Source organism: Octopus bimaculoides, chromosome 11, assembly GCF_046866305.1.
Source record: "Octopus bimaculoides isolate indiv1 chromosome 11, ASM4686630v1, whole genome shotgun sequence".
Taxonomy (NCBI): domain Eukaryota; kingdom Metazoa; phylum Mollusca; class Cephalopoda; order Octopoda; family Octopodidae; genus Octopus; species Octopus bimaculoides.
The window spans coordinates 45136757-45156639 of record NC_142938.1 but is presented as its reverse complement, the minus strand read 5'-3'; the positions used below and the strand labels follow the sequence as shown (position 1 = coordinate 45156639).

Here is a 19883-nt window from a genome sequence, read left to right as displayed (position 1 = left end):
ACATACGTCTTGTACATTCTTCAGTTTGGTTATTCATTCTATCTAGGTACACACACACACAGACATATGTTGAAAGAATACATGTCTACATGCACCACAAAATATCATGTCTGATAAGCACATGCCTACACAAATGTACACCAAAAGTTGATTGGTCGTTGTGTGCATCCTCACATACTGCAATGTCTTTCTTTGCAGAAGACTTTATATAATTTGATGTCAATTTGAAGTTGCATACTAAATATAAAATACTATACATATTAATGTGTTGTACATTGTGTGTTTTAATTGTTCTATGTTATTATGTATAATATATTATTTTTATGCGTGCATGTGTGTAATAATAGCTGATATGAATATTAGTTGGCTGGTTGGTTGGTTTCTCCTGTCCTACTTTATATTGTATAAAGAGAGGAAGCATGAGAGTAAAAGAGAGATACAGAGAGTTAATATAAGAGTTGCAAGATAAGAACATATACTAGGCTTAGTTGCAGATACTGAGTAAACAAAAACACTATACACAAACACAATGTGAGAGAAAAATGCATAGAAACAAAGGAAGAGGAGTTATACATATGAGAAATTTATTTTAAGGTAATAAATATTTTTCTCTTGAAAATTAGTATTTATTTCATCATGCTTTTACATGCACCAAGAAATTTGATAAAAGTTAAATTACAATTATTTTATGTATACCATATTTCATGATATTACCCCATGATAACAAAAGCATACTTCCACAGTAACCTTTCATATGATTGGTAACACTCTAGTATAAATGTGTGTGTGTGTGTATAACTAAATATATATATATATATATATATATATATATATATATATATATATATATATATTTTTTTAAATTACCAAATGATTCTAGGTTATCAGGGCGTTTACTATTTTACACTTTACTAATGCAATATAAACAGTCATCATCATCATCATTGTTTAACGTCCACTTTCCATGCTACCATGGGTTGGACGATTTGACAGAGGACTGGCAAGCCAGAAGGCTGCACCAGGCTCCAATCTGATCTAGCAGAGTTTCTACAGCTGGATGCCCTTCCTAATGCCAACCACTCCAAGAGTGTAGTGGGTGCTTTTATCATTTATAATATTATTACAAATTTGGGATTTGACCAATAGAACTGCAACTCCTATTTCAGGACAACCTTATTGTCTGGAATACATATAGAAAGTTATATCCTATATAATAATAAAATAATATAAGCATTTAAAAACCTAATATAAAGTACAATAAAATTATTTTAAAAACTTATTTTTAAAATATTTGAAAAAATATATCTTATCAGGTAAGGTATATATATTTTTTCAAATATTTATTAAATAATTCTATTGTACTTTATCGTAGGTTTTAAAATGCTTATATTATTTTATAATTATATAGAATATAACTTTCTATGTGTATTCCAGACAATAAGGTTGTCCTGAAATAGGAGTTGCGGTTCTATTGGTAAAATCCCAAATTTGTAATAATATATATATATATATATATATATATATATATATATAAATAATGTCACCTTGCCAAGCAAATTGTCTGATGTCATACCACAAACAGTTTACAAGCCAATAATTGGTGTCCTTGCAATCAACCAAAAAGCATAGAGTTAATGACCAAATGTTAATGTGGACATGTAGTGTGTGTGTGTGTGTGTATGTGCTATGTCTGACAGCCCGTGGAAAATGAGGACTTCCATGAGTTGTATATTCAGCATTGTATGCTCCATGGGTTTCATAAGGGCAATTATGCTAGACGATGCAACAAAGGAAAACATATCTACTGAATATCCTGATGGTGAGAGTTTTGTTTGGAAATGCCAAAGGTGGTTTAACAAATTTCAAAATTTGGATTGATACCCATCCAATATTTTGAATGAATATTGATCAGGAAGACCAACTGTTCTGAATAATGACACAGTGAAAAGAGCAATTTAAGAGGATCTGCATCAAAATATCAGAGACTTAATCCTTAGGCTTAGTAAACCTTGGTCCACTGTGCAAGACCATCTCCAACAGATTGGGAAAGGGTATAGAGAAAGGAAGTGAATTTTCCCCCCAAGGATAAAGTAATGCTTTTAACAATTTGCTAACCTTTTTCTTAACTGAATTGTAATAAGGGATGAGAAATGGATAGTCTATGCCAACAATAGGCAGTTCCAACACTCAAACCAGATCTACACCTAAAAAAAGATTTTGCTGTGCATTTACTAGAATACTATAGGCATTGTTCACTTTGAGTTATTGGAACGACAGAAAAGCATCATTGCAGAACTTTATTGTCAATAATTTCTTTTCAGGTACACGACACTGCTTTTCCTCTTCCCAGGCTACAGGCCCACACCCCCAACACCCATACTGTTAGGATTGGCACTCTCAACGTCGGCACGCTGAAAGGTAGATCTGGTGAAATTGTTGAGATGCTTGAACGGAGATGCGTAGATATGTGCTGCATCCAGGAAGTAAGATGGAGAGGAGGTTCTGCAAGGTTCCTCACAGGCAAAGAACACAGGTACAAGATTTTCTGGGCAGGGAACACTGACGGGGTCGGGGGCGTAGGAATACTTCTAGCGGAGAAATGGGTGGATAAGGTAATCGAGGTCGTTAGAGTAAGTGACAGAGTACTTAAGATCAGACTAGTGCTTCATCATAGATTAGCTACTGTCATCTCAGCCTATGCACCTCAACCTGGGCTACCAGATGGTCTGAAAGACCAATTCTATGACACCCTCTTGCAAACTACCTCGTCGACGAGTGACAGGGACCTTCTCTTTGTGGCTGGAGACTTCAACGGTCATGTCGGACGTCGTGCTGGGGGCTTCCATGGCATACATGGAGGCTATGGCTTCGGTTCCCGCAACGAGGAGGGAACCAGACTGCTGGAGTTCTGTGATGCAACCAATCTTATGGTCTGCAATACCAACTTCAGGAAACCTGCCAGTCACCTAGTCACCTACCGCTCCGGCAGACACTCTAGCCAAATCGACTACATCCTCGCCAGAAATAGGGAAAGAGGGCGGCTTATAAATGCCAAAACCTACCCTGGCGAAGAATGTACCCCACAACATAGATTAGTAGTTAGCGACTTTGGGATCAAGGCAAAATGGGTGCCCAGAATTAGACAGGCTTGGAGAAGAAGGGTGTGGAAGCTTAAAGACCCTGCAAACGGACAGAGACTTAGAGACAAGTTACTTGAAGCATTTAACGAAATAGAAGGGGATATAGCATCATACAACGTGGAAGACAATTGGAGATTTCTGCGGGACAACCTGTTGAAAGCCACCGACCAGATTTGTGGGTGGTGTAAGGTCCCCTCCCAACCCAGAGTAACGTGGTGGTGGAACAAGGAGGTAGACAGGGCTATTAGACAAAAGAAACAAGCTTGGAAGGACTGGAAGAACGGTGGTAGCAGGGAATTGTACCAATGTGCCAGAAGGGAGGCTAGGCGACAGGTTTATTTAGCCAGAGGGGAAGCAGATAAGGAAAGATTTGCCAATGTTCTGCGCCGTGAGGACCAAAGACTCGAGGTATTTCGGGTTGCAAGACAGTGTAGGAGAGAGAATAGTGATGTTGTAGGAGAGAAATGTGTTCGCATGGATGATGGTACGCTTGCATTAAATGAGGATGCAAAGAAAGAGGTCTGGAGATGCCACTACGATAGATTGCTTAATAAAGAGAATGAATGGGAGAAAGAGAGCCTGCCTTATGTCGACCCAATAGAGGGACCAGCTATCCGAGTTGATAGTACCAGGGTAGATAAAGCAATTAAGAGTATGAAGACCGGGAAAGCCCCCGGCCCATCAGGAATCACTGCAGAGATGCTCAAAATATCTGGCAGTGTTGGCTATAGCCTAGTCACCCGTATTACGAACCAGGTGATACACGAAGGAGTCATACCCTATGACTGGTGTAGCAGCATCATAGTCAACTGCTACAAAGGTAAAGGGGACGCTTTAGATACAAATAATTACAGAGGCATCAAGCTGTTAGATCAGGTTATGAAAGTTACAGAGAGGGTCATAGCCCAACTAATTAGGGAGCGAATCAATTTAGATGCGATGCAGTTTGGGTTCGTGCCAGGTAAAAGCACTACTGATGCCTTATTTCTAGTGAGACAGTTGCAAGAGAAATACCTAGCCAAGGATAAACCTCTGTACCTGGCTTTCGTTGACATGGAGAAAGCCTTTGACAGGGTCCCCCGATCCCTTATCTGGTGGTCAATGAGGAAACTTGGGATAGAAGAATGGCTAGTGAGAGCTGTGCGAGCCATGTACAGAGATGCGGCCAGTAAGGTGAGGGTTGGAAATGAGTACAGCAATGAATTCCGGGTAGAGGTAGGGGTCCACCAAGGTTCCGTCCTCAGCCCCCTATTATTTACCATAGTCCTCCAGGCAATCACAGAGGAGTTCAAGACAGGTTGCCCCTGGGAGCTCCTCTATGCTGATGACCTTGCCCTAATTGCGGAGTCACTATCAGAACTAGAGGAGAAGTTTCAGGTGTGGAAGCAAGGTCTAGAATTGAAGGGCCTTAGAGTCAACCTAGCTAAAACCAAAATCCTAATAAGTAGGAAGGTAGATAAAACACAAACCCCTTCAGGTAGATGGCCCTGCTCAGTATGTAGAAAAGGAGTAGGTAGTAACTCTATAAGATGTACCCGGTGCAAGCTATGGACACATAAGAGGTGCAGCAACATCAAAGGCAGGTTAACTAGCAAGTTAGTTTTTGTTTGTGGCAGATGTTCAGGTGCAATAAAGACTGCAAACAAACAGGAAACAACTTCTATCTCATTCCAGGGTGAAAAACTAGAGGTAGTCGATAGCTTCCGCTATCTGGGCGACCAAGTTAGTAGTGGGGGTGGGTGCGCTGAAAGTGTAGCTGCTAGAATAAGAATAGCCTGGGCAAAGTTTAGAGAGCTCTTACCCCTGCTGGCGACAAAGGGACTCTCACTCAGAGTAAAAGGCAGACTGTATGACGCATGCGTACGAACAACCATGCTACATGGCAGTGAAACATGGGCTGTAACTGCTGAGGACATACGTAAGCTCGCAAGGAATGAAGCCAGTATGCTCCGTTGGATGTGTAATGTCAATGTGAATACCCGTCAGAGTGTAAGTATCTTGAGAGAAAAGCTGAACATTAGAAGCATCAGTTGTGGCGTGCAAGAGAGACGATTGCGCTGGTATGGACATGTGGTGAGAATGGAGGAGGATAGCTGCGTGAAAAAGTGCCACACCCTAACAGTTGAGGGAACCCGTGGAAGAGGTAGGCCCAGGAAGACCTGGGCTGAGGTGGTGAGGCAAGACCTTCGTACATTGGGCCTCACCGAGGCGATGACTACGGACCGAGACCTTTGGAAATGGGCTGTGCGTGAGAAGACCCGGCAAGCCAAGTAAGATCGTTGCCAGTGCCCCTGGACTGGTTCTTGTGCGGGTGGCACATGAGATGCACCATTTTGAGCGTGGCCGTTGCCAGTACCGCCTGACTGGCTCCTGTAGGATTTTCGAGCGAGATCGTTGCCAGTGCCCCTGGACTGGCTTGTGCGGGTGGCACATAAAAGACACCATTTCGAGCGTGGCCGTTTTTGTGCGGGTGACACGTAAAAGCACCCACTACACTCTCTGAGTGGTTGGCGTTAGGAAGGGCATCCAGCTGTAGAAACTCTGCCAAATCAGACTGGAGCCTGGTGTTGCCATCCGGTTTCACCAGTCCTCAGTCAAATCGTCCAACCCATGCTAGCATGGAAAGCGGACGTTAAACGATGATGATGATGATGATGAATTTAAACATGCCAATCATATTTTGCTCAAAAAACAACTAGTTCTAGTCAACAGAAAAAGGGTCGTGCTGAAACATGATAATACAAGGCTACATTCAGTGAAGATAACCCATCATCATCGTCATCATCGTTTAATGTCCGTTTTCCATGCTGGTATGTATTGAATGGTTTGACTGGGGACTGGCAAGTTAGGAGGCTGCACTAGGCTCCAATCTGATCTGGCAAGGTTTCTACAGCTGGATGCCCTTCCTAACACCAACCACTCTGTGAGTGTAGTGGGTGCTTTTTATGTGCCACCGGTATGGGAGCCAATCAGGCAACACTGACATTAGCCATATTCAAATGGTGCTTTTTATGTACCACCAGCATGGGAAGCCAGTGGGGGGGGGGGGGCTAAAATAAATTCATTAGGCTGGGAAGCTCCATCTCATCCTCCACTTATACAGGTCACTTCAACACTTCATCAGCGGAAAAGCATTCAGAAGCAGGAAAGTGTTGAAACATCACTCCAAACATATTCCTCTTTCCTCGAATAAAATATCTGATTTCAAGGTGGGGAAATATTGCTTATGATAACAATTATGCTTTGAATGAAAAAATATTTTTACAATGTTTTATGCTGATTTGAATTCATTACATGAAATGCAACATTGTTTTTCAGTATTCCTAATATATAGATATATATGATACATATATGTACCTGTGGTTTTTCATCTTATAGTGATAAAAGCAGCAAAAGGGCTCGTGACCTTCACCTGCTTAAGAAACTGAAGACTCTTTTAAAAGAATGTAACGAAGAATCAGGTAAATTCCATTGTTTATATTTATCAATATATTGATTTGTTCTCTTTTACATATAATAATTTTTTACCAAATTCTGTATATTTCATTAAAGGTCACTGGTTTATTTTAACAATCATGACTAAGATAATGCTAGAATACTGCCTTCATAAATTGTTTCTTAAATTTATTTTGATCTTTTCCACACTTTCAGAGAGGTTGGTGAGAAGGTTATTTTTATATACAATGGGCTTCTTTCAGTGTCCATTTACCAAATCCACTTGCAAGAATTTAGTCAGCTCAGGCCTTTTGTAAACGATGTCTGAGGTGTTATGCTGTTTAGCTGAACCAGAAACCGCACGGTTACAAAGGGAACGCCTTAACCATACAGCCATGTCTGTGCTTAGATTATAAAATGTACAGCTTTACTTCAGAAGTAAAGAGGAATAGTCTGAAGGGCAGTCAAATGGGAAAGTGACTTCTTGTAATCAGTTGCTGTAAAGGGGTCATCTAGAAATTATAATGGAGAAAATACTCCTACAAAGAACCACCAGTGTATAAAAAATAGACAAATAAACTTCATTTTCAACACCAAAGGTGTTGTGTAGAGGAAGTTCTTTGTGAACAATCAAGTTATGCATAAATTCATTGTTACAAAAGCTAAAGTAAGAATCTTAATGCAGTAGATGTGATCAGAGTATTTTCCTATGTCACAAAAACAATTAACTCTTACACAACATTGAAGTTTATAACTGAATTTTGTAAAGTTTACTTAGTGTTTATGAAGTTGAAGGACATCAGAAGAAATCATTTTGGGTTTGATGATATAAAAGTAGGTGTAGTGAATGAAGGTTACAAACCAAGATGCAAAATTCATTGGAAACTTAATTAGAAAATTTGTCATGTAAAGGGTTTATAAAAAATTCATTTGTAATTTAATTTAAGAGTTTGTCAAAAGGAGAGCTTATACTAAAAAATGTTTTCAATTCAGTTTTTAATTTAATCAAATTATTTGTATTTCATCTGGTTCAAGAAGGGATTAGGTTTTAATCTGAGTGTGAATGTTCAGCCTGTCCTTATATACACAGGTGGAGTCTATGTATGTATGCAGTTGTCATATATTGTGATAAATTATTGTATTGTCTTTTAATTCAGAGAGCTTGAAATCGACTGTGAAAGAGACACTTTTAGACATGAAGATTTCCAGTATTGCTCAGCAAGTAAGTGTTATTTTTTTATTTTTTATAACATATTTTTCTTTGTCTTATTTTGTAAGTCTAAACAATTTTAGGTCAGTATTCTTAAATAAAAGAAACAAATTATTTAAATATCTATAAATGACAATATAAATAACAAAAGTAGCAACTTTTTTTGTGGTTACTTATTTTCATGGGTTAAATTAGGATGACATTTACATAAAATATGTATCAAGCTTTAAAGTATGAGATATGAGAAAATTAAGGTTGTTAAATGTTATGTTCTTGTTCTTCACAGTGGATTTAATACCATTAGTGAAATGATTCTAGTCAAAAAGACAATCTTTGTGTTTTAGAAAGAATGAAATTATTTCTTGACTGATTTTTTGATTTCCTTTTGTCTCACTTCAGGGAGTTGAGCGAGTCTTGAATACAAAATACTTATCAACAGTAACAATGCAAAATATCATAAGAGGCTGCATAAATCAAATGAGTGGTAAAGGTAATTACACTTTTATTACATCAGTTTCTCTGAATTGGTTTTTACAAGCATTGCCATCTTTTAATAAATAGTCTTTTTCATGAGTTTATCCATCTATCCATTTTCCACTATTCCTGAGAGAATCCTCAGGCACATTCTCTCTAGGACCTTATCAGAAACAACTGCCCTCACACTTTCTGGCTGGATTCCCAAGTATAACCAACTGAGTCTATGGATATTATGCAACCATCTCAATCTTTGTCTATTCCTAAGTCTCCTGCTAGTTGGTGCAGCTAGAAAAATTCATCTTGCAATTCATTCCTGTGACTTTCAAATCACACATCCATAGTACCAGAGCTGTGACCTCTCAGTGCATATAAGTAGCAGCCTGGTTTTGAGAGACTCCCTGATATCCGAGCTACGCACCTTTTTGAGTAACATTACCCAAGAAATCCTTCAGAGGAACACCATTTCGTCCCTCTGTATTTGCAGTCGTACTCTTTCAGACATTGCCCAACATGAATTTATTATTTATTAATCAATACCAATCTAGTGTTGATCATGCCAATGGACTGTTGGATGTAAAAGAGAATCCACTAGTACTATTGGATTAATCAGGTGGTTCGTAATTCATCAGCTTCATAATTTTTAATTTATCTCCAATATATTTTTATCTCCTGTTTTTGACAACTCTTGCATAAGTTTAAAGATTATTCTAGTTTTTTTTACATTTTTAACTGTTCAAGAAATACATCTTGTCACTGAATAAAATCTTATCCCACCAAAAAGGTTTTGCTATCCACAAACATCTTTTTAAAGTAATTAGTTTCCAACTTAATTTTTCTCTTGAGTGGTTAATTGTAGAAAAACCACATTAATTTGTTAAAGCATGTCTTACAATATGCAAATATCCAAATTTGAAAAAAAACACTCCACTCATGGTAGTATGAAAATAATTATTGTGAAGCAGTTTTTTAAAAATAATTTCATATCATCATCCAACATCCATTTTCCATGCTGGCATGGGCTGGACAGTGTAACAGGAGTTGGCCAGCCAGAGTACTGCACCAAGCTCCAATTGTCTGTTTGGCATAGTTTCTACAACTAGATGCCCTTCCTAGTACCAGCCACTTTACAGTGTACTGGGTGCTTTTTATGTGGCACTAAATAATATATCTCATGATCTTTTGAATAAATCTTGTAATATGAATTCACTTTTAGCCATCATATTGGAGTTTGAAGGAACATCATTCATAAATTATAATTTTTTTTCTTCTTTACAGCTGAAGAAGCTCTTGACATCGACAGTCGCCTCTTCCTGTTGTTCTGTCAGTCTCAAAACCAGTTACTGCGCACATATAGTATGCTTGATAAAACAAAATCTACATGTTATGAACCAAAATCTATCAGTAATGTAGAACAGGTAATTAAAAGTCTTTTGATTTTAAATCTCTTTTCATTCGTTAACATAAACGCAATGCATTATTTCCAACATGGATATTTGTGTATGAATTATTTGAATAATAATTTTCTTCTTTTTCTCATAGCTTACTATCATAAGCTCTTAGTTGGGAGAGAGAAATAGATCTTCAAATCACACATTTCCATCTTAAAGAAAGTTAATGTATATTACAATCTGTACACCTACATACACTATTTGAAATATACTGAGGCAAAGTGGCTGAGTTCCTTTCGAGTGTTGGGCCTCACGGAGGCAATGACCAAGACATTTGGCATTATGTCGTGCTTGAGAAGAAGACCTATCAAGCCAAGCAAAATCACAGACATGACAGATACTGGTGTCATGCAAATTGGCACTCATGCCAGTGGCACGTAAACACACTCATTACACTCTCAGAGTGGCTGACGTTAGGAAGGGCATTCAGTCGTAGAAAACCATGCCAAACTGGAGTCTGGTGCAGCCTTCCGGCTTGCCAGCCCAGTCAAACTGTCAACCCATGCCAGCATGGGCAAAGTCAACATAACTGAGATCATTTAATTATGAGTTTGTTCAGGGGATAAAGAACAATTGTTCTTACAAATGATAATTCTCTGTTTGTGTAAAATCTCTTACCAGACCTTGTTGGTGCTTTTGTTCACTTCTCTCTCTCTCTCTCTCTCTCTCTCTCTCTTTAAAAGAATTCTTTTTTTTTTTTTCATTTCGTAGCACTTAATGAATGTTCTATCTGCAACAAAATCTGAAATAGAGCATGTGCTCCGGCAACTAATTGCCTATGATGCACCCAATAACTTCAACACTTCTGCAGTCCAGTGCAATGTTACGTTTGAGGAGCAACCAATGTCAGTGACCAACTTCCTTAGTTGCTTTGAATATCCACTACATCGTCAGGAATCGCAGACAGATAGTTCACAATCCTCACCATCTCCCTCAACTGTTACTGTAAGCTCTTCTGGTGGAAATTTACCTATTGTGTCCAAAATCAGAAAAATTCCAGAAGATAAGAAAAATGCACTTTGTAAGTATACAACATTGCCTATCATTTGCTCTTCACTTTCTCATTTTTTTCCTACATCTAGAAGTTTTAGAAAAAAAAGATCTACTTCAGTGCTCTGTAGTTCTATCCCCCTCTTAAAAGGTGGATGTGTAAGCTGGAAATACTGGAAATCTTCATGTCTAAAAGTGTCGCTTTCAGGATCAACTTTGTTTTCATCCCTCTGAGGTTAGCTATTGTAAATACCTTAGTCTTCATTCATTTTACTTAACTTTTTTCCCTGCTAGCTTGGGTTGATGGATACTTATTGTAGCATTGTTTTACAGCAAGGCACCTTTCCTGTTACTAACATTTACCTGTTTTTTTAAGTAAGGGTTTTTTTTTTTATATTACTTGCCATCAAAAATTCAGAGCTAGAGGGCAATTTGTTGACAAGGAATGTCAATATAACATTATTTTTTACTCAACTTTTACAAGTAAGGAATCAGAATGTAAATATTCAGACACATAGGATTTTCATACAGTTTCCACCTACCACTTCCACTCACAAGACATTGGGTGGCCAAAGGCTACAGTAGAAACACTTGCTTAATGCATGTATAAGTAACCCTTTAGTATTCAGATTACTCTGTCAAATGCAATGCTTATTTATTCACATTGTTTTGAATTAATTATGCATTATCTTGTAGCTTTGAGATTTCGATGATGAGATTCTTTATTTTTAGAATGACATTTTAGGGTAGATATGAGAGGCCAGATCTGGCTAGTTTAAACATAAAACAGTTAGAATATATGGGCTGGATATGGGTGGTTTAAATGTTAAAGGGTTAAGTAATTACTGTTCTCTGTATCATAACTCAAATACTTATTGAACGGTGTTGGTAATCCCCAAAATCCATTGGGTTTTAGAGGAATCACTGAAGACTTTAAGTAGTATATATATTATATATATATATATATATATATATATATATTATATATATATATATAATTTGTAGGGCAAGTTTGCTTACCAGAGCTAATCCTTTTCCAAGCTATACTTTCTAAATCAGTTGAATTTAGTATAGCATCAATTTTTCAGTTCTGCTTATGATTGTGGAAAAGTTAATAAGTAAGAGAGACACTACCAAACAAACCATTGTGATATGAGGGAAAATTTCATTTGTGCTTTGCTTATGTAGAAACTATTTTCCCCATTAACAGTTGCTATTCAAAATTATAAAGTAATGGTTTCCAATGATGTACAATGTTGTCTGTCTATTGGAAGGATTTCTTTTATAAAAAGATGAAAAATGACACTAAAGAATCACATTCATTTGTATGCTGCTTACAGATCTCCATCTAAGTGTTAATGATTTCTTTCATCAAAACAAGACCACAAATTTATTGTGCAGTATTGTAATCAATTGAATTGATCCTAATAATTTAATTGGTGCTTATTTTATCTAATCCAAAAGGAGTGAGATGTCAATCCCCCTTTAAATTTGAATCACCATAAAAAATATCAGCTGTAAAACATTTAGATCACTACTCTATTACATCTGTTAATCAACCCCCTCATATTTACATTACTAATAACCAGTACCCTAAGCTATGTATCACAATGGCCATGTAATAATTGATAAAGATAGTCACCATGTAAAAAGCACCCAGTACACTCTGTAAAGTGGTTGATGTTAGGAAGGACATCCAAATGTAGAAACCATGCTAAAGCAGACTGTAGAGCTTGACATACTCCTCTGGTTTGCCAGCTTCTGTCAAACCATCCAATCTATGCCAGTATGGAAAATGGATGTTAAATGGCAGCAGATGTGGTGAAATCAGTCAGATTCAATCTAGTTCATTCAATTATTTGAACAGAGTAGATCTATAAAATATTGGAAAATTTTTCATTTGGATTCTATTGAATATATATATATACTTGCATATACAATAATACCTCACTTTACAAGGACCCACTTTATGAGACCCCAGGTTTACAAGTTTTATTTTTCAAGCACAAGATCCAAATTTTGAATGAAGTGCAAAAGTTTCTACTACTATAATAAATGCTTCTGCATGTTACTGAGAAATTTATAGAGCAAAAAGAAGCTTCTCAGCAAACAACTCTAGATTTATTTTTTAAAAAGAAATCTACAAGTCCAACTACAAGTGCTTGTAAATCGGCGGTAGTGTCTACAAGTGATGGTGTGCGCAAGTCTAGTGCAAGTGAAAGTGATTCAGAAAACGATTATAATAATAATATTTTTCATTATAAATGATCTTGACATTCTTTTTACTTTACATAAAATATTCTTTACATTCCACTGTTGTTTTATTGCCATTTATTTACAAGTATTATAAATTTTATAGGTAAAATATTTTTCTGAGAATGAATTACAATTTATAACATTGCTATTATGGGAAATTATTGCTTTGCTTTACAAGTTTTCACTTTGAGTAGTCTTCAGGAACAAACCAACTTGTATATCAAGGCATTACTGTATATGAGCACACAAGCACAAATGCTAGGATCTGCCTAAATTCAATCAAAACAGTTCTGTTACATTTTACTTTTCTTTTTTAACAGTTTTCCTCTGTTACAAAAAATTTAACCAAATGAATATTATTCTTTTACTTAATAATAAGCTCCACTTTATTGATTCTGTGGTGGGTGAATGGCAAGATTGATTTCAACATATTTGAATGTAGAGTACACAGGGAAAAAAAATAATATTCTGTAAGGTCTACGAGCGATGTTCTACCTTTTTTGGCAAGCCATCACTGTGAAACAACAAAACATATACTTATTTCTTTTTGATCAAGCTCAAATACTCTTCATTTTAGAGAAGGATAAAGTGAGAAGTTATAGCATTCATGTCTTAAATGAACTTAGGTAAACAGCTAACTGAAATTGTGCAATTAATGAATTTTAAGAAATTAATGATTTCTCAAATTGGTACAAGGTCACAAATTGAAACAGAGGGTTATGGTGAATTGAATCAACCTGAATGCATGACTGATATTTATTTATTTTTTTATACTGGAAGAATGAAAATGAAAATTACCTCCAACACAGTTTGAACACAGAATATAGATGACTTGAACAAAATACTAGAATTTTCTCTTGTTTTCACTTTCAGGTGATTTATTTTATGATGGGTGCTTATCAAATAAAGTTAGTGCTGAAGATTTAAGCAGAATACTTCAAGACTGTGCTATACCTCCTGATCATCTCATGGTGAGTATAGATACTATTGTCATAATATATCCTGGAAGACTTCATTAACTTGAGTTTGTGTGTGTGTGTGAGAGAGAGAGAGAGAGAGAGAGAGAGAGAGAGAGACAGAGATTCTAATATTTTGAAATACTTAGTTAATACTCATAGAATATTTCCCATTAAGTTCTTGAAGTTTCTTTTCTTGTGGGACTTGAAAACATTTAAAGCTTTAAACATTTGATGATAATGAAATAAGATTGTAAAGAGGTGAAATTTCAAGTAGTTTTAGTTTGTGGAAAAGAAGTTACAAACATTCCATGTTGAAAATGTAATAGCAGTGCAGGCTTAGCTGTGTTTTAGAGAAGCTTGCTTTTACAACTATATGGTTCCAGGTTCAAACTTGCTACACAACACTTCCAGTAACTATGTTCAACTATAGCCTTGAATTAACCAATATTTTGTGGATGAAATTTGGTGGGTAAAACCATTAGTGGCCCATCATATGTGTGTATCTGTGTTGTGGTTTGTGTTTATATTGTATCCTTTTATGTCCTGGAACTAACTAAGTGGTTTGACAAAGAGAATTAATATAAGCATCAGACTAAACTAAGTACTGGGGTCAGCATTCTGTTTATGGTGGTACTAGTGATCAATAATTTTGAAATCCCATATATCCCTTTCTCTCTCTTTTTTTTTATAGTCCTTTTTTACTCTTCTTTTTCCTCTATCTGCAGGACCTGTTACAACACTACTGGCTATCGAGTGACAATAGAAATATTGAAACCCAAGTCTATAATTTATACTATGTCATTTTAACTTTGACTAGAATGTCTGGTAAGTTTTCTCTCTCTAGTGTCATATTTATGGATATGCAGCTTCTGTAGAATTTGTGAATTTAGCATGTGTCTTTCTAGGTTATTGATAGTTAATTCATATATGTTACTTAGGCTTTGGAAGGGCATACAGCCATAGAAATCGTGTCAAATGGTGTTGGAGCAAGACATGGTCTTCTGACCTTTGGGATCCTGTCAAAACATCTAACCCATACTAGTTTGGGAAGCAGATGTAAAATGGTGGTGGTGGTGGTGGTGGTGATGGCGGCAGCAGCGTCGTCGTTGTCATCTCAATAAACTGACAACTTCATTAATTGTGAGAATCATGGGCTCTCCAGTCTCACAGAAACATTTACTCATCTGCCTTTTAAAGCAAACTGAAGTGAAGATATCAAGTGTTTTACTTCCTCCTATGACCTGTAAATAGATTGTTGATTCTATTGTCAGATGAAAGATGGTTAAATGTATTGCTATTCTGTAGAGTAACCCAACTTAAAACTCATTGAGAGAAATACGAAAAGACACTGTCTGTGAAGTTTTCTACTTAAAATGTGGTCATAAGTTCAAATTTTTGCTGTTGGGTTTTGTTGTGTTTGTAGTTGAAGGATATTTCCTTCCTAACCATAATCTGTCTGCATAATAATATGTAGCACCTCTAGTTCATGAAATGATTAAATATACTATTACACAATTAATTCAAAGTTAATTTAGGTTTATTGATTACTTCTTACCTTACTCTTTTAACACCAACCTGAGACTGCTCCTTATTCTATGATATAAACTTTCTGTTTTAAAGTGATGTAAATTGAATTCCATCAAAATTTTATATTAATTTATGTTCCAAACGCCAGCTTAAATATAACAAAGTTATTCTACTAAATTCCTCATTAATTTCAAAATTAACTGAAAAGTAAGGATGAGGTGGTGAAATATGATCTTCAGATGTTGAATCTCATGGAAGCGGTAACAAATGACCAAAACTTTTGGCAATTTGCTGTGCTTGAGAAGACACATCAAGCTAAGTGAAATTGTAGTCATAGCCAGTGCTGGTGATGTGTAAAAGGCACCCTTGCCATTGACATGCAAAAGGCACCCATGCCAATGACATGCAAAAGGCACCCATACTAGTGACATGTGAAAGGCACCCATACTAGTGACATGTGAAAGGCACCTGTGCTGGTCACACGTAAAGGGTACCCATGTCAGTGATATTAAAAGGCACTCATGCCAGTGACACATAAAGGATACCTGGTACACTATGGAGTGGTTGGCATTAGGAGGGGCATCCAGCCATAGAAACCAAGCCAAAACAGATAAGCCTGGTACAGCTCTCTGGCTTACCAATTCCAGTCAAACCATCTAACCTATGCCAGAGCGGAAAATGAATGCTAAATGATCATGATGAAATATTGTGTGTTTCAACAGAAACATGGTAACAAAAGGGTTAGGTAACCTCAATGTAGTTTTAGTCAGGTGAGTTTTTGTATGATCTATTCTTTCACATCATTGGCCTAAATTTATAGCCTAGAAAATTTAAATAAAAACTAAGTTGCGTGCTGCATCGACCTTTCTGCTTTTCATGAATTTGTTACTTATAAACTGGCACCTTTTCCTTGCTGCTATTGTGTCTTTAATGATTATTCCTCTGAATTGTTCTCCAATTACAGTTCATATTGTAATTTACTTTTCTCTAAGATACCAGTGATGTTATGACAAGTGTGGATTCAATTTCCCCATGGTGGGAGAAAATAAGGGAAGCATGTACTCAGTCAACCAATTCCAGAGCTGCTTATATACTTGCATTGACTGCCCGAGGGGTTGCTATGGATATGATGACCAGTAAAACTAAAGCTAAGGTAACATGTTCAATTTGTTATTGTTGCTGTACTTAATAAATGAAAGAAAATAATAGAAGTGTAATGGTTGAGTGTTTAAGGTACCTCAATATAAAATTGAGAAATTATGGAACTGACCTGTATGTTGTACCAATAATATATAAGGTAGAGATATGGTATAACTTGCATGATCGTTGTAATACTACCACAATTCATATATATATATTTTAGTACTTCACGATGATGATGACTTAGGCATAGTGATATTCAAACTCCTGAATTCATTTCCTCGACTGACTGACCCTCATGTCAGTGGCACATAAAAGCACCCACTACACTCTCGGAGTGGTTGGCGTTAGGAAGGGCATCCAGCTGTAGAAACTTTGCCAGATCAGATTGGAGCCTGGTGCAGTCATCTGGTTCGCCAGTCCTCAGTCAAATTGTCCAACCCATGTTAGTATGGAAAGCGGACGTTAAACGATGATGATACTGATGATTTATGCTTTTTCATTGGTAATGCTTTTATATGTATGTATGTGTGTATATATATATATATATATATATATATATATAAATGTAATGCTTTTCTCTGTGTGTGTATATATGTATATATATAGAGATGTAATGCTTTTCTCTGTATGTATATATAAATGTAAATGTTTTCCCAAATAAAATTGCACTTCACAATGAGGCTCCAATGAAACTAAGTGGTACACAAGCATTCAACTATGAGTGTATTGCATCTTATAGCAGAAACAGCAGTAACCTATGAAATTCATGACAGTTTCTTATATATCTGTGTGCGTGTATGTATATTAAATAGAAGCTATGGTACTTAGTGGCTGAATGATGCTTGTATGTAGTACATTGAAGATGCTAATATATCATTTTGGAGGTACCAACAGGCACAGGCCATTGTACTATAAACAACATAGTTGCCCTGTGATGGCTGAAGTACTAAATTGTTAATTTAGTTAAACTGTATTCCAATATTTGCTTCAACTCTCTCAGGATCCAGATGCTGATACAGCAGACACAAGTCAGACTGATAAAGTGGATAATGGTATATCTGAATGGGAAGACGTGAGTGTTGATCATGAGAAATGGAATGTTTTGATACGGCAACTTGAAGACACCTTGGCACTTAATAGTTTGTTGAAAATGAAGATACCGCCACCATCAATGTCTACCATTTCTAGTGCTGCCTCAGAACCATTGCTAGTTTCTGTTAACCACCTACTGGATGGTGGTAGAGGTATGTTGAAACTTTATTTGTTTGTTTTTGTTTGTATGTTCTAGCAAGTGGTATTAATCAATGAGTTTTAATGAATGTTCTCATGACATTGTGAGCTAGGGACATGAAATGAATGTGTAAAACCAATGTGGTCAACAATAATGTTAAGTAGTTCCAGTTAGCACTTTCCATGGAGAGTTACAGTAAGTAGGTAACCAGCAAAGTGTTAGAAGTGATAAATAGATCTAGTTTGCTGGATAAGTCAGTTATTTTTTAATCTCATGTTGTTTACTACATCATGCCAAATAGAAAAAAAATGACGATAACAATGTCAGTAGTGGCAGTGGCACTTACAACAATAGCAAAGGCTGTGGTAATAATATTGTGAAATGTCTTTGTTAAATAGCTATAACCATCTCTACTGAAGCAAACAAGGATATCCAACTGAACATGTTAGAATGACTTGTTGTTCAAGTTCAGTAAACTATGTCATGCTTCAATCCATTTTGGAACCACACTTCAAATAGTAATAGCTTATTTGAAGTGTAGTATGACAGTTTGGACCACACAGCCTGTTTTATTTATATTTGGAGATTTGGGATGTTATGCATTAGAAGCAGATAAAGAATTATAGTTGGAGAGTAACAGTAAACAGTAAAGTCATTTTTTTTTTCATTGAGAAACAGTTTTATGTCAGTATTTGATGATAGGGTTAAGAAAAAAAAACGTGCAGAGAAATGTAATTTTAAGGAATAACTATAAAATGTATAAATACATGGAAAAAGGAAAAAGAACTTGAAGAAAAATCATTAGATCTGACTTCATAAATATCTTCATGATGTACTTAATTTTGATTTGCAATGCATAAATCTGTGTCCATTTACATTCTGGTCACTGTACCTAGATACACATTTTTCTCCAAACCTTATGATTATATTTCCTTGAGCCAATACATGGTTACTCAACCTGCCAGAAATAGCATCCAAATATCCTTCAAATTGCATCAAACTGTTTTAAAAATGAAGAATAGATTGGATCATGTAGTCTCAGATATATTGCTTTAAAAGAAATGAGAAGATCAAGGCTGGAATGCTTTGATGATAGATTAGCTCAGTCAGACTGACATGGGACTAAACAACAGCAGCTATATTTTTTGTTCTCTAAGGCTGTTTGTTTCAAAATGTAAAGTGTTCTGCATATTAAGAGAGAGAGAGCAAAAGTTCATGATTCCACAGTACCCTTTATACTCCATAAGTTTTATCTCCCATCTTTCTACCAATATATATGTAACTTAAAACTATGATTCAATATACTCTAATCTTACGATTCATACTTAATGTGCCATCATCTTTGTTGAACTTCTGGTACACCTGTATGACTAAGTGAATAATATTGTGTTGGGAATACCTGTATCTTCTCAAAGGAAAATGTTTTATTCATAAACTTGGAACAACAGTAATAATGTAAAAATGAAGTAAAAATTCATGAACGAGATAAGTATTACTTTATTTGTTAATTTTTTTTCAACAGGTTCTATACCTGAAATTGTTGCTAAGTTCATTAGCAGAGCTAACTTTTCTCATGAAGTATTAAATCGACCCAGAGGATTAGTATTATCAGAGTCTGTCGAGATGGCTGAAGAACCATTGGAAAATATACATGTCAGATTTGAAGAACAATTTTTAGGTAAGCTGACTGAAAAGATTTACTTGCTTTTAAATTTTATCTTTTACAGCATCACAGGAAGTTGGTATTACTTTTGTAGTATAGTGGTGTAGTGATGCTGGTTCTACAACTGGTACTAGTTCTATACAATAAAGATATATTACTGCCAACTCTTATGTTATAGTAGCAATAATCCAGTGGCAGATTTGCTGTTACCAGAAGCTACAACAAACTAGTACCCTAAATATCAGATCTCTCAACCAGAAAGACTGACTGATTTTTAAATGGATAACTACTTGAGAAAGCAATTTAGCTGCTAGCTCTGTTCTCTTTAACCTGGTGCTAAGTGAAGATGGCATGGCAAAATTTATATATATATTCTGTTCTCTTTAACATGGTGCCAAGTGAAG

The 19883-nt window shown here is 36.1% G+C and overlaps 1 protein-coding gene across 2 annotated transcripts in view; it reads left to right on the top strand.

Moving 5' to 3' along the window:
- Positions 1 to 19883, top strand: part of LOC106879836 (rab3 GTPase-activating protein non-catalytic subunit) — a 74680-nt gene that overhangs the window by 26745 nt on the left and 28052 nt on the right. For both annotated transcript variants that reach the window (XM_014929541.3, XM_014929540.3), the window contains exons 15-24: positions 6519 to 6601; positions 7733 to 7797; positions 8185 to 8275; positions 9538 to 9677; positions 10422 to 10731; positions 13830 to 13927; positions 14641 to 14740; positions 16435 to 16595; positions 17586 to 17829; positions 19339 to 19494. In XM_014929541.3, the coding sequence (XP_014785027.1) occupies positions 6519 to 6601; positions 7733 to 7797; positions 8185 to 8275; positions 9538 to 9677; positions 10422 to 10731; positions 13830 to 13927; positions 14641 to 14740; positions 16435 to 16595; positions 17586 to 17829; positions 19339 to 19494 (1448 nt within the window). The remainder of the gene's footprint in view (positions 1 to 6518; positions 6602 to 7732; positions 7798 to 8184; positions 8276 to 9537; positions 9678 to 10421; positions 10732 to 13829; positions 13928 to 14640; positions 14741 to 16434; positions 16596 to 17585; positions 17830 to 19338; positions 19495 to 19883) is intronic.